At 37.1% G+C, this 15,444-nt stretch overlaps 1 protein-coding gene across 1 annotated transcript in view; it reads left to right on the forward strand.

Annotated features, from left to right (window-relative positions):
• CNTLN (centlein) overlaps positions 1-15,444 on the forward strand; it is a 969,919-nt gene that overhangs the window by 247,694 nt on the left and 706,781 nt on the right. Inside the window, exon 7 of the mRNA XM_053702639.1 lies at positions 7,809-7,971. Coding sequence (XP_053558614.1) covers positions 7,809-7,971 — 163 coding nt within the window. The remainder of the gene's footprint in view (positions 1-7,808; positions 7,972-15,444) is intronic.

Genomic DNA, 15,444 nt, shown 5'->3' on the forward strand with positions numbered 1-15,444 from the left:
TGATATCACAGGGTGAGTCCCTCAAAGGGCATTAAAGATTTCAGAACCGGTCGCGAGATAAACAATAAAAGTGCGCAAGCTAACATACAGAAGTGGCGGGCGCCATCTTAAAAGCAACACACGCACTTGTAATCTCCCGGTAAGACCTCTGAACTGATGTTTAAAGTTTAAAACAGGGGATTAATTTATGCTACAACAAACCGAAGATTAATACCAGCTGGGGCTGTTTATATTTGGCATATAAAGACATTTTCTTAAGAAAACACATGCAGGCTTGTTTTATACTACTTAAAAGAACTGATCTGTGTATGAAAGGGGCAGCACAAGGAAACACACTACTTAAGGACATAAATATAACCTCATGAGCTCTGTTAAGATGTCTAGGTGTGGGACATATGCTAATACATGGTAATATGGACTGCCAGCATACAATCTAGACGATGTTAATACAGATCTGAAACCAGCAGTAAAGAAATGGAAATAAAAGTAAAACTGCAGAACTGACAAATCAATATGTTAATGGCACACATATCGCTAAACTAAACTGCAGCTACCAAGCAAAGCCCATCTCACTTAATATAGGTGGATGTCATGAAACACTGGGCTTGAAATAGCAGCTCTGGGGTTTGAGGCATAAAGAGACGACTCATAACCACACGGTGGACTTTTATTGTTCAAATAGCCATAGAAATAAAAAAAAGACGCCGGGACCCCTTTTAATCAGTACTGGTAAAGACAGGGAAAACCTCAATGCTAATACGTCATATACTATACAGACCTCAGACATAGAAAAGAGGGATATCCTTCTATCTGGGTAATAATACTACAGTGATCCCTCTGAGACACACCCTCCACACTAGTCAAATATTCAGACATTCTTGGATCTGGCAAAAAAGTCGCCAGGGAAGAACTTGCGGAAAGGGAAAACAAGTAAAGTGGGGGGACTCACGAAACCTACTGTAGATGACTATTTTAAAGCCTCACCCTCACCAATGCCCAAAGACCCAATACAAATATCGTTAAGATCACAGCCATCTTCGGGTTCTTCTGAATCAGAATCTGATGGCGAATCCGACATGGTATCAGTTCCAAAAGATGTGCTGTCGTCCATTCCATCAAAGAAAGACTTCTCAACTCTTATAGTTCAAGTGAGACAGTGCATCAAAGAGGAAATTGCAGATCTTAAAAAAGACCTCACTGAAATTGGAAACAGAGTAGAGAGTTTAGAGGAGGCCTCACAAGCACAATCTTCAGATCTATCCAGTTTGAACGACCAAGTGGAACAACAAGACAAGACAATAACTCAATTGGAGGACAAGCTGGAGGATCTGGAGAACAGATCTAGAAGACATAACATAAGAATACGAGGGATTCCTGAGGTCATAGAAACCACTGACCTACAGGAATATCTACAATCCCTGTTCTCAACCTTAAGAAATACAACCGATACCCAAGATGTAATAATAGATAGAGCTCATAGAGCTCTGAGGCCTAAACCCCCAGAGGCAGCACCTCCCAGAGATGTGATAGTGAGGATTAACAACTACCAGATAAAGGAAAACATCATGACAGCAGCAAGGGAAAAGCGACCGATGCAAAAAGATGGTGCTACACTACAGTTTTTTGCTGACCTATCCACTAGAACTCTCATCAGGAGGAAAGAACTTTCTCTACTCACAAGACATCTACAAGACAGGAATATTAATTACAGATGGGGCCACCCGTTTCATCTAGTGGTGATTTGGAAGAATAGAAGAGCAATATGCAAATCACCCTCAGAAATTGGAGACTTTTGCAAGAAGCTTGAAATTCCCTCACCTTCTGGAGATGCAGACCCAGGACAAATCACTACTGCACAACCAATGAACTGCTCCACACCTTTACTGCTGCGTAGAGAATGGCAGACAGTCAAGGTCAAGAAAACAAATCAATCTTCATTGAACTCTGGAGCCCAGACGGGCTGAGTAAGACTGATTTAAGATGTTTAATCTCAGTGGTAAGACCAGTGTTGGCATGCATGAAGTTCAAATGCGAAATCTTATTATAAGATATGCTCCATATCTTACGTGTTGAATGATTCTGGGTTATGATATGTTGATACGAAATGTCCATTGTAAAGATAACAAGATGTTTCCAGATGTATAACATTCTCATAATGTTCTTTCTTGCACTTACGGTTTTAGTAATTTGATATTGAGTGTTAAGGTTGTCTGGCTAATTCCTTAGTAAAAGGTTAAAAAAAGATGAATGGTAAGTAACAAATCTAAGAAATACTTAGTGGGCTGATTAGATTCCGCATGGAATTTACTAGTCATTTCCTCCTACGAGTATTTTGTTGAGTTAAAAGTTATATGTGTTTATATTGTTAAGTTTCAATATGTTAGGTTAATTTTTATTTTCTTCAAGCAGAGATATCTACTTAAACATATGGGTATTGAGAACATGCACATGGGGAGATTACAAAATAAAAGATGACAGATACACACATCCACATTATATCTCAAAATGTCAAAGGGTTTAATGGGCAGTATAAGAGATCAATAGCTTTTAGGGATATAATACAAAAAAAGGGGGAGATATTAGGCCTCCAAGAGACTCATTTTAAAAAGGGATCCATCCCCAAGGGCATTCATCGTAACTTCACTCAATCCTACCATAGTGCCCACCACAGGAAAAAGATCAATGGAGTGAGCATCCTGATACATAACAACATACCATTTAAATTGTTAGAACAGACGAAAGATTCAGAAGGCAGATTTTTAGCTGTAAGTGGCATTCTCTACAACCAAATTGTGACACTAGTGAACATATATGCCCCCAATCAAAGGCAGGCAGCATTCTTCACATCCCTGATCAAACGAATTCAGGATATTCATAAGGGGCAACTGATTGTAATGGGGGATTTTAATTTACCTATCTGCCCTAAATTAGACAGCACAAACCCAAATATACACGTGACAAAACGCACCCTTAGAGCAGTATGGAATTTCATTAAAATATTTGGCCTACATGACCCGTGGAGAATTGCAAATCCTGAGAAGAGAGATTACACTTTTTTCTCTAATCCCAATAAATCATACTCCAGAATTGATTTTATACTATTAGATCATATAATCTTAGCACACACACTAGACTCCAATATATCTCACACAGCGTGGTCCGACCACTCTATGGTCAGATGCACCCTTAAATGGCCATCAACCCCAATGAAAGACTTTATGTGGAGATTAGACGACTCTCTTTTGTTAGATCCATCGATACAGTCAAATATTGAACAGGAATTGAAAGAATTTTTTCATCATAACACACAGGGCGAGGAAACTCCAACGATAATATGGGAATCCCATAAAAGCTACATAAGAGGAGTTTTAATTAAACTGAGAGCTTTAAAAAATAAGCGTCTAAGAGAGGAATATCACCACTTAGCTAAAGAACTAGAGCATCTAGATCACCTGCATAAGTGCAACCCTTTAGATGATAATATACTACAACAGTTAAAATTTTATAGATCTAAAATGTCATCTCATTTACACTTGAAAGCGCATAGTATAGCATATAAACTAAAACAAAAATATTACTGTAACGCTAATAAACCAGGGCGAATGCTAGCCAGATCCCTTAAGGCTAAAAGATCTAAAAATGTTATACACTCAATAAATAATCCTTCAGGAAGTAGAGTTGAAGATACAAAACAGATAGGCAATGTCTTTAAAAATTATTACCACATGCTGTACAATATACATCCCAACAGGCCACGTGATGAGCATAATATTAAGTGTCAACAGTATCTGGAAAATGTCCATGTTCCTCAACTCACAGAGACAGATGGCAAAAAGCTACAGTCACCAATCAGTTGGAAAGAAATACATGAGGCCATCAAATATCTGAAAAATGATAAAGCCCCAGGCCCAGATGGGTTTACGGGATCATACTATAAAATATTTGGGAACATTCTAACACCTCACATGCTAAGCACTTTTCATCAGATTGACGAGGGTGGAACACTTCCAGATACAATGTTACAGGCATACATAACTGTGCTCCCCAAGCCAGGTAAAAAACATGACACACCTGCCAAATTCCGACCAATATCTTTGTTAAACATTGACCTAAAGATTTTCGCTAAGGTATTGGCCGCTAGAATTAACAGTATACTACCAACACTAGTCTCCCCAGACCAAGTAGGATTTGTACCGCGGAGAGAGGCCAAAGATAACACGGTCAAAATATTAAATATTATAGAACATATTAATAGATTTAAGATCCCCTCCGTAATGCTTTCCACAGATGCTGAGAAAGCTTTTGATAGGTTAGATTGGACCTTCCTGGAATCGTCTCTTCTCAAATTCAATTTCCCACTCCTCTTTATCAATAGAGTAATGGCATTATATTCTTTCCCAACAGCCCAAATTCGTATTAATGGTACATTATCTGAGCAATTTGAAATACATAATGGGACAAGACAGGGTTGCCCCCTGTCCCCACTTTTATTTATTCTCTCATTAGAGATATTAGCGAGTAAAATTAGACACAATGGGAATGTAAAAGGCATAGTCATCAACCAAAAAGAATATAAATTATCTATGTTTGCGGATGACATACTACTCTCTCTAGCTGATCCACTAAGGTCTCTCTCCGCGGTACGCTGTGAACTTCAATCCTATGGCGAGGTATCCAACTTCTCAGTAAACGCAAGTAAGTCTGAACTCCTACCTATCCACATGACAGACATAGACATATCAACATGTAAAAAAAACTACACATACACAGTTCAATCAACCTCTATCAAATACTTAGGTGTACACTTAACGAATAGTATAGAATCTACGCGGTCTACCAACTATGGTAAACTTGTGAATAATATATCTAATCAGGCCTCATCATGGCTCTCAAAAAATTCCTCATGGCTAGGGCGAATCAACTCAGTGAAGATGATGCTTCTACCAAAAATCCTATACATAATGCAGACTTTACCACTATCACATACTCATATGTATATACATAAACTTCAAAAAATATTTTATGATTTCATTTGGAAGAAACGCCCACCACGGGTCAATAAATCAACAATGTATGCCCCTAGGGAAATGGGAGGATTGGGGGTACCTAACTTACTATTATATCAAAAAGCAATATCCCTACAAAGAATAATAGAATGGTGCAGGAACGACCCAGATAATCCCAAACATTGGATTCAAATCGAACATGATCTCGTGGGGGTTAGCCAACTAGGAGGAGCTTGCTGGACACCCAAACTTATACCAAAAATAGTAGAAAAGGCCACATCCACAGTCCTGGCCACAATAATAGACTGGAGGGAGATATGTGATAAAATTAAAGGTGTCTCTAGTTCCTATTCTCCTCTAACCCCCATTTTGGCAAATCCAGAATTCAAAACAGGTTTAGAATATAATAAAAGTACAGTCCGAGATTTAGAGGGATGTATTACAATATCACGAATTACAAACCAAGGGAAACTAAAACCCAGAAATGAATTGGAAAATGTGGGCAATGGATTCTTTAGGAATTGGCTACACTATCACCAAGTCAATCATTATATATACACACATAGGAACAGACCCAACCTGACAAGACAGTTAACACCTTTTGAGCAGCTTTGTAGCAGTGCCAATCCACAAAGAAGACTCATATCCATTACATATAGGCTTCTAATTACCGCCACATCACCTAAACCACATAACTTTGTAAGGGGATGGGAAAGGGAAAGGGACATCAGGAATCAAAGATATGGGAGAGGTTTTTCCGGAATATAGCTTTTTCAGCACATGCAACAAACGCCCTAGAGACAAACTATAAGGTACTGGCCAGATGGTATATGACACCAAGTAGGACAAAATACTTATTCCCAACAGCTAATGACAGATGTTGGAGGTGTTTCCGAGAATCGGGGACCATGAGCCACATATAGTGGACATGTAAGGAGGTAAACACATACTGGGAGCAGGTGATAGATGAAATAAATAAAGTACTGTCGAGCAGCATTGCACCTACCCCATCAGTGTGTCTCTTCAATGAGCTTACAGACATAAACTGCGCAATCAAAAGAAGCCTAGGTCACATTATGTTAAATGTTGCTAAACAATTAATAGCTTCACACTGGAAATTAACCAACTTGCCTACAACAGACATATGGAGGGGGAAAGTTCAAGAGGCATTATCACTAGAAAGATACTTCTACAGGTATACCTCACTTTACAGCGCTTCACTTTACAGCGATTCGCTAATACAGCGCTTTGTGGAGCTGAAGTTCAACCTCCAAGCATTTTGAAACGGTGCTGTAATCTTTGTGCTATTGTGAGAAAAGTGAGTGGCACCATTTTGGTATGAGCAGTTCACTTTGTTTACAGCATTACAGGGCAATCTGTGTCTCAGTTTTATAGTCTGGCAAATTTTACTACAGTTATTGTCACTATTTTACAGGTACCGTTTTTATTAAATATTAATTGAATACTGTGCTGTGCTAGTGTTAAGCTAAACATAGCACTATTGCACCCCGAATATATGTTAGTTCAAACATGTTTTTAAACACACTGGCAAGTGAAAAAAAGTTAAAACTGCCTTGTTTCACTTTAAGGTGGTTTTCACTTTACAGCGGGGCTCCGGTCCCTAACCCGCTGTATGAGTGGGGTATACCTGTATTTTAAATCAAATAGACTAACCTTTTATAATGACATGACATTCTTCTGGGACACGTACACGGGATCAGTAAATAAATTAGTAAATAAATAAATATATAACATAATACTTATAAAGAACACTGAAAACTCAAGCCAATCAAAATAATTGAATGAAGGTGGGTAGTGATATATGATATATGAGTTATGAACCATTAAGCCCTAAATGAACAGTTATAAAATATGACGCAAGCCTATGTCTACAGTATGCATAAATACTAATACACCACATGAAGTGTATGGACCCATATTGTCAAGATCACCTCTAGCAAGTAAATCTCTGCAGTTTATTTGTTTATTTATTTTTCATTTAGATGTTATTTTTGTTAATTGTATACTTCCTCTTGTATTGTTGTTATCTTAACATCACAGTATTGCAAAATGTGTAAGGCTTTAAAGCCTCATGGAATAATCCCACAGAATACCTCAGAAAGACTGTTGGACTGTAATTTGTACTGTGGGTTAAAACTGTGAATAAACAGGATAGACACGGATATGTATAACACATTGAATGATGTAAACAACGTATAATGTTTAATACCCATTGTCTGTCTACTTAAACGTGCTGTATATTTTGAAAATTCCAATAAAAATAACAATGAAAAAAAGAAAAAAAAAGAAGTTGTGTATTAAATGTGTGAGTGAATATAGAGAGTTGGGTGAGCCAAAGCTCCCAAAAAATATGTGACGAGAGTAAGTGATTGGGCTGTGATGATGAAAAAGGAAAAAAACTACGTAGGATGAGCCAAAATAAAAAGGGTATGTGATTGGAGGAAGTGATGTAGATGAAATTGCGCTTGTTTGTGGGAATATTATAACAAATGAAAAGTGAAATAATATTAAAAAACAAATATGAATATCTATATGTTAACATTAGTGAAGTTTGTAGAAAGTCAGGTAAGAATCTGATATTGCTTGCAGGTGTGAAAAAATAAAAAGGCTCAGGATAAGAAATTTTTAAAATAGAATTTTGTCTTTTAATAATTTTGCAAGTAATAAAACTAAAGAAACACAATGCATTACATTGTATAAGCTTTAAATATGTTAATATACCAATTCTTATAAAATCGTTTTTTCATTAAAATATTATTTATATCTTTTTACTTTGCACAGGAAAGAGCTGCAGGACTTACAGAATCTTTACAAACAAAGCAATGAATATGCAGCACAGCAAGCAGAACTGATCCAGCAGCTACAGTCTCTCAATATGGACACACAGAAAGTTCTAAGAAGCCAGGAAGATGCTCACACTACTGAAACTATTTCATACCAGAAAGTATGTAAACTTAATTGCATAATTAAATAACACAACATATATTTTGTAAACTTAAACATATTTATGATCGATACAAATGGTTGTGAAAAAATATAGTTGTTCAATGTTTATATGATGTCAAAATCATTTACAATGTTTTTTGTTGTTTTTTTTTGGGGGGGGGGGGGCTTGTTACTAATCATCATTACATTTCTAAGTATTTTTTTTAAAAAAAAGAAAAGAACTTTTATGATTTGTGTATCATTTGAACACTTCTTTTTTTCAGTTCTGTGATTTATTATAAAGGGTTAAAGGGAAAGCAAAGTCAAAATTAAACTTTCATGATTCAGATAGTGTATGTAATTTTACACAACTTTCCAATTTACTTCTGTTATCAAATTTGCTTTGTTCTCTTGGTATTTTTTATTGAAGAGTAACACTAGGTAGGCTCATTAGAGCTCAGGAGTGTGCACGTGCCCTTAGTACTCTATGGCAACATTATTTGTAGCTTTGTTATACAATGTACGGTGCTCCATCTTCATCCCGATAGTGGTCCTTCTTCATCCCAGCGGTGCTCCATATTCTTATCTTCATTTTGGTTGCAGCAGTCTTCATCTTCAGATCTTAAACACGGAGGTCCTCTTAATGCGGTCACCAGCTGCACACTGAATTTGGAATGTGAGGTATCCCTTTTATATATGGGTACCCTCTGTATTCCTATTAACTGATTTGCATGTTCAAATTCAAATTAGCCAATAGAATGAAAGCTATTCTTAGCAATTCTTCATGTGCACTAAACCGACACTGCGTTAGACCTAAATTACGAACCCCGATTAACGTTATTCATATTTTACATTTCTATGTTCTTCACATAGAAAATGTAATTTTTATTATAAAATATATATCTGATAATGTTAATGTAGAATAGGTATCTATACTTAGGAATCGATATAGGAATGTACCGAAATGAAAATTCTGGACCGAAACTGAAAATTCAGGATGCCCTTGGCCGAAAACGAAACAAAACCGAAAATTACTTTTTTCTTTCATGTAATTGGCAAGAGTCCATGAGCTAGTGACGTATGGGATATACAATCCTACTAGGAGGGGCAAAGTTTCCCAAACCTCAAAATGCCTATAAATACACCCCTCACCACACCCACAATTCAGTTTTACAAACTTTGCCTCCTATGGAAGTGGTGAAGTAAGTTTGTGCTTGATTTTTATGATTTCTTCTGTGATAAGCGCTTCTAAGCATTCTGGAGCCCAATTCCTCTCAAAGTACAGTGTTTGTCAGAGGGACGTGAAGAGAGTGATGCCTATTGATTTTTATGGTTTTCCTCGCGGTTCTCTGTTATCGGTCGTAGGAATTCATCTCTTACCTCCCTTTTCAGATCGACAATATACTCTTATATACCATTACCTCTGTGGATACTTTTTCAGCACTGGTTTGGTCATTTTTGGCGCTAAAAATATTTTAGTTTATTTTTCACCCCACTTCCTATATGCCTCTTTGCCTTCTATATGCTCAGAGGGCTATGCTGTTTGCATTTTTCCCATTCCTGAAACTGCCATATAAGGAAATTGTATATTTTGCTTTAATGTTGTTTTTTCTTTTACATTTTGCAAGATGTCTCAATCTGTACCTATCTCAGAAGCAACTGTTGGAACCCTGCTGCCTGATCTCAGTTCTACCAAAGCTAAGTGTATCTGTTGTAAGTTAGCTGAGATTACATATCCAGTTGTAGATTGTAACAGTTGCCATGATAAGCTTTTGCACGCAGAAAACGTCTCCATCAGTACCAGTACAGTTTCTGTTGTTCCTTCAACATCTAATGTACATGATATCCCTGTTGATATGATAAATTATATTGCTGATGCGATACAAAAGGCTTTGTCTGCTATTCCGCCTTCTAATAAATGTAAAAGGTCTTTTAAAACTTCTCATAAAGTTGATGAAATTTCTAATGACCGACAACATACTGAATTATCCTCCTCTGATGAGGATCTCTCTGATTCAGAAGATCCTACCTCAGACATTGACACTGACAAATCTACCTATCTTTTCAAGGTTGAGTATATTCATTCCTTGTTAAAAGAAGTGTTGGTTACTTTGGATATTGAGGAGGCTAGTCCTTTTGATACCAAAACTAGTAAATGTTTAAATTTGGTTTATAAACCTCCTTTGGTTACTCCTGAGGCTTTCCCAGTTCCTGATGCTATTTCTGACATGATTGCTAAGGAATGGACTAAGTCTGGTACTTCTTTAATTCCTCCTCCTAGGTTTAAAAGGTTGTACCCTTTTGCCAACGGCTAGATTAGAGTTTTTGGAAAAAGTACCCAAAGTTGATGGGGCCATTTCTTTCATGTAATTGGCAAGAGTCCATGAGCTAGTGACTTATGTGATATACAATCCTACCAGGAGGGGCAAAGTTTCCCAAACTTCAAAATGCCTATAAATACACCCCTCACCACACCCACAATTCAGTTTTACAAACTTTGCCTCCTATGTAGATGGTGAAGTAAGTTTGTGCTAAGATTTCTACGTTGACATGTGCTTCTCAGCATTGTTGAAGCCCGATTCCTCTCAGAGTACAGTGAATGTCAGAGGGATGTGAAGGGAGTATCACCTATTGAATGCAATGATTTCCCTAATGGGGGTCTATTTCATAGGTTCTCTGTTATCGGTCGTAGAGATTCAGCTCCTACCTCCCTTTTACGATATACTCTCATTTACCATTACCTCTACTGATAACTGTTTCAGTACTGGTTTGGCTATCTGCTATATGTGGATGGGTGTCTTTTCGGTAAGTATGTTTTTTATTATTAAGACACCCCAGCTATGGTTTGGCACTTTATGCATTTATATAAAGTTCTAAATATATGTATTGTACTTATATTTGCCATGAGTCAGGTTCATGTATTTCCTTGTGCAGACTGTCAGTTTCATATTTGGGGAAAATAAACATTTTAAGAATTTTTTTTTTCTTACCTGGGGTTTAGTCTTATTTTGATTGACTATATTCTTCTTGCAAATTGCGGGCAGTACTAGGCCCGCGGGTGCACCAAATGCTAGACTTTATTGCGTCATTCTTGTCGCAAGACTTTTTAAGCATGAAAGTACGTCCGTTGGCGCAAGTTCGTCATTTCTGGCGTTGTAGTTGACGCCAAGTTACTACACAGGATTGCGTCGTTAGTGACGCAAGTGTGTCATTTCCGGATGTTGTTGGTGCCAAAAAATTTCAGTCACGTTGTGCGTCATACTTGGCGCCAAAGTTTTTTCATTATTTTATTACCCCATTGCTATTTGCCTCTTGCCTTTTTCTATTTTTTTCCCATTCCTGAAACTGTCATATAAGGAAATTGATAATTTTGCTTTATATGTTGTTTTTTCTTTTACATTTTGCTAGATGTCACAATCTGATCCTGTCTCAGAAGTATCTGTTGGAACTTTGCTGCCTGACATTGGTTCTACCAAAGCTAAGTGCATTTGTTGTAAGATTGTGGAAATTATATCTCTGAATGTGATTTGTAATAGTTGTCATGATAAACTTTTACATGCAGACAATATATCCATCAGTAATAGTACATTGCCGGATGCAGTTCCTTCAACTTCTAATGTACATGATATACCTATGAATTTTAAGGAATTTGTTACTGATTCTTTTCAGAATGCTTTGTCTGTATTCCCGCCTTCTAATAAACGTAAAAGTTCTTTTAAAACTTCTCATAAAGTTGATGAAGTTTCAAATGACCGACAACATACTGAATTATCCTCCTCTGATGAGGATCTATCTGATTCAGAAGATCATTCCTCAGATATTGACACTGACAAATCTACTTATTTATTTAAAATAGAGTATATTCGTTATTTGTTAAAAGTAGTGTTAATTACTTTGGATATTGAGGAAGCCAGTCCTCTTGACGTTAAGACTAGTAAACGTTTAAATGCAGTCAGATATTGACACTGACAAATCTACTTATTTATTTAAAATAGAGTATATTCGTTATTTGTTAAAAGAAGTGTTAATTACTTTGGATATTGAGGAAGCCAGTCCTCTTGACGTTAAGACTAGTAAACGTTTAAATGCAGTTTTTAAACCTTCTGTGGTTACTCCAGAGTTTTTTCCTATTCCTGATGCTCCTGTGGTTACTCCAGAGGTTTTTCCTATTCCTGATGCTATTTCTGATATGATTTCTAAGGAATGGAATAAGCCAGGTACTCCTTTTATTCCTTCTTTAAGGTTTAAAAAATTGTATCCTTTACCAGCAATTTCTATAGAGTTTTGGGAAAAGATCCCCAAGGTTTATGGGGCTGTTTCTATTCTTGCCAAACGTAGTACTATTCCTATGGAAGATAGTACTTCTTTTAAAGATCCTTTAGATAGGAAACTTGAATCTTATCTAAGGAAAGCCTATCTATATTCAGGTCATCTTCTCAGGCCTGCAATTACTTTGGCTAATGTTGCGGCTGCATCAACTTTTTGGTTGGAGAATTTAGCGCAACAAGAATTGGATCCTGACATGTCTAGCATTGTTCACTTACTACAACATGCTAATCCATTTTATTTGTGATGCCATTTTTGATATTATTAAAATTGATTGTTCCAGATAGATTCAGTGTCCATGTCTAACAGACAAGAGACGAATTAAACTGATTTCAGCTTGTCGAAACCTTCAGTCTCAATCATTCCCATCATCATTCCATCGGATGCAATCCCCTTTGCTCGTTTCCATATGAGACCTCTGCAGCTTTGTATGCTGAATCAATGGTGCAGGGATTATCACAGGTATCACAATTGATATACTTAAATCCCAACATTCAACTCTCTCTGACTTGGTGGTTAGACCATCATCGTGTAATTCAGGGGGCCTCTTTTGTTCGTCCTACCTGGACTGTGATCACAACAGATGCAAGTCTTTCAGGTTGGGGAGCTGTCTGGGGATCTCTGACAGCACAAGGGGTTTGGAAACCTCAAGAGGCGAGGTTACCAATCAATATTTAAGAACTCCATGCTATTTTCAGGTCTCTTCAGGTTTGGCCTCTGCTAAAGAGAGAACCATTCATTTGTTTTCAGACGGACAATATCACAACTGTGGCATATGTCAATCATCAGGGTGGGACTCACAGTTCCCTGGCTTTGAAAGAAGTATCTTGGATACTTTCTTGGGTGGAATCCAGCTCTTGTCTAATTTCTGCAGTCCATATCCCAGGTGTAGACAATTGGGAAGCGGATTATCTCAGCCGTCAGACCTTACATCCAGGGGAGTGGTCTCTCCATCCAGATGTATTTTGTCAGATTGTACAGATGTGGGGTCTTCCAGAAATAAATCTGTTGGCTTCTCATATAAACAAGAAACTTCCCAGGTATCTATCCAGGTCCAGGGATCCTCAGGCGGAGATGGTGGATGCGTTAGCAGTTAGTTGGTTTTACCAACCTGATTATATCTTTCCGCCTCTAGTTCTTCTTATAAGAGTGATCTCCAAGATCATCATGGAACAATCGTATGTGTTTCTGATAGCACCAGCGTGGCCTCACAGGTTTTGGTATGCAGATCTTGTCCAGATGTCCAGTTGCCAACCTTGGCCACTTCCTCTAAGGCCAGACCTTCTGTCTCAAGGGCCGTTTTTCCGTTAGGATCTTAAATTGTTAAATCTGAAGGTATGGAAAATGAACGCTTAGTGCTTAGTCATAGAAGTTTCTCTTACTCAGTGATTAAAGGGACAGTCTACACCAGAATGTTTATTGTTTTAAAAGATAGATAATCCCTTTATTACCCATTCCCCAATTTGGCATAACCAACACAGTTATAATAATATACTTTTAACCTCTGTGATTATCTTGTATCTAAGCCTCTGCAAACTGCCCCTTATTTCAGTTCTTTTGACAGACTTGCAGTCTAGCCAATCAGTGCCTGCTCCCAGATAACTTCACGTGCACGAGCACAGTGTTATCTATATGAAATACGTGAACTAACACCCTCTAGTGGTGAAAAACTGTTTAAATGCAATCTGAAAAGAGGTGGTCTTCAAGGTCTAAGAAATTAGCATGTGAACCTCTTAGGTTAAGCTTTCAACTAAGAAGAAAGCAAAATTGGTGATAAAAGTAAATTGGAAAATTGTTTAAAATTACATGCTCTATCTAAATCATGAAAGTTTATTTTGGCCTAGATTGTCCCTTTAATACTATGCTACAGGCTTGTAAATCTGTTTCAAGAAAGACCTATATTTCATGGTGTTCTCATAAATTTTCCTGGCATTCTTTTAGTATTCCTAAAATGTTAGTTTCTTCAGGATGGTTTGGATAAGGGTTTGTTTGCAAGTTCTCTGAAAGGACAAATCTCTGCTCTTTCTGTTTTATTTCATAGAAAGATTTCTAAACTTCCTGATATTCACTGTTTTCTTCAGGCTTTGGTTCGTATCAAGCCTGTTATTAAATCAATCTCTCCTCCTTGGAGTCTTAAATTGGTTTTGAAGACTTTGCAGGCTCCTCCTTTTGAGGGTATGCATTCTTTGGATATTAAACTACTTTCTTGGAAAGTGTTGTTGTTTTTGGCTATCTCTTCAACTAGAAGAGTTTCCGAATTGTCTGCCCTCTCTTGTGAGTCTCCTTTTCTGATTTTTCATCAGGATAAGGCTGTTTTGCCTACTTCGTTTAAATTTCTTCCTAAGGTTGTGAATTCTAACAACATTAGTAGGGAAATTGTTGTTCCTTCCTTGTGTCCTAATCCTAACAATACTCTTGAAAGATCTTCGCTTCGCATTCTTTGAAATATTATGTTGAAGCTACTAAAGATTTCAGGAAGACTTCTAGTCTATTTGTTGTCTTTTCTGGGTCTAGGAAAGGTCAGAAAGCTTCTGCCATTTCCTTGGCATCCTGGTTAAAGCTTTTGATTCATAAGGCTTATTTGGAGGTGGGACAGTTTCTGCCTCAGAGAATTACAGCTCATTCTACTAGATCAGTCGCCACTTCTTGGGCTTTTAAGATTGAAGCTTCAGTTGATCAGATTTGCAAAGCAGAAAATTGGTCTCCTTTGCATACATTTACTAAATTTTACCATTTTGATGTATTTGCTTCTTCTCAAACAGTCTTTGGTAGAAAGGTTCTTCAGACAGCTGTTTCAGTTTGATTCTTCTGCTTATGTTTGAAGTTTTTTTCTTTAAATTTATGAGAAAAACGTATTATTTTGTGGATTTAATTTTTTTAGCGGAAAATGGCTGTTTTTATTTTATCCCTCCCTTTCTAGTGACTCTTCTGTGGTCTCCCACATCTTGGGTATTTCTATCCCATACGTCACTAGCTCATGGACTCTTGCCAATTACATGAAAGAAAACATAATTTATGTAAGAACTTACCTGATAAATTAATTTCTTTATTATTGGCAAGAGTCCATGAGACCCACCCTTTTTATGGTGGTTATGATTTTTGTATAAAAGCACAATTATATTTCCAGTTCCTTTTTTTTTTTGCTTTTTTACTCCTTATTTTATCA

This window comes from Bombina bombina, chromosome 2 (genome assembly GCF_027579735.1).
Source record: "Bombina bombina isolate aBomBom1 chromosome 2, aBomBom1.pri, whole genome shotgun sequence".
In the NCBI taxonomy this organism is placed as follows: domain Eukaryota; kingdom Metazoa; phylum Chordata; class Amphibia; order Anura; family Bombinatoridae; genus Bombina; species Bombina bombina.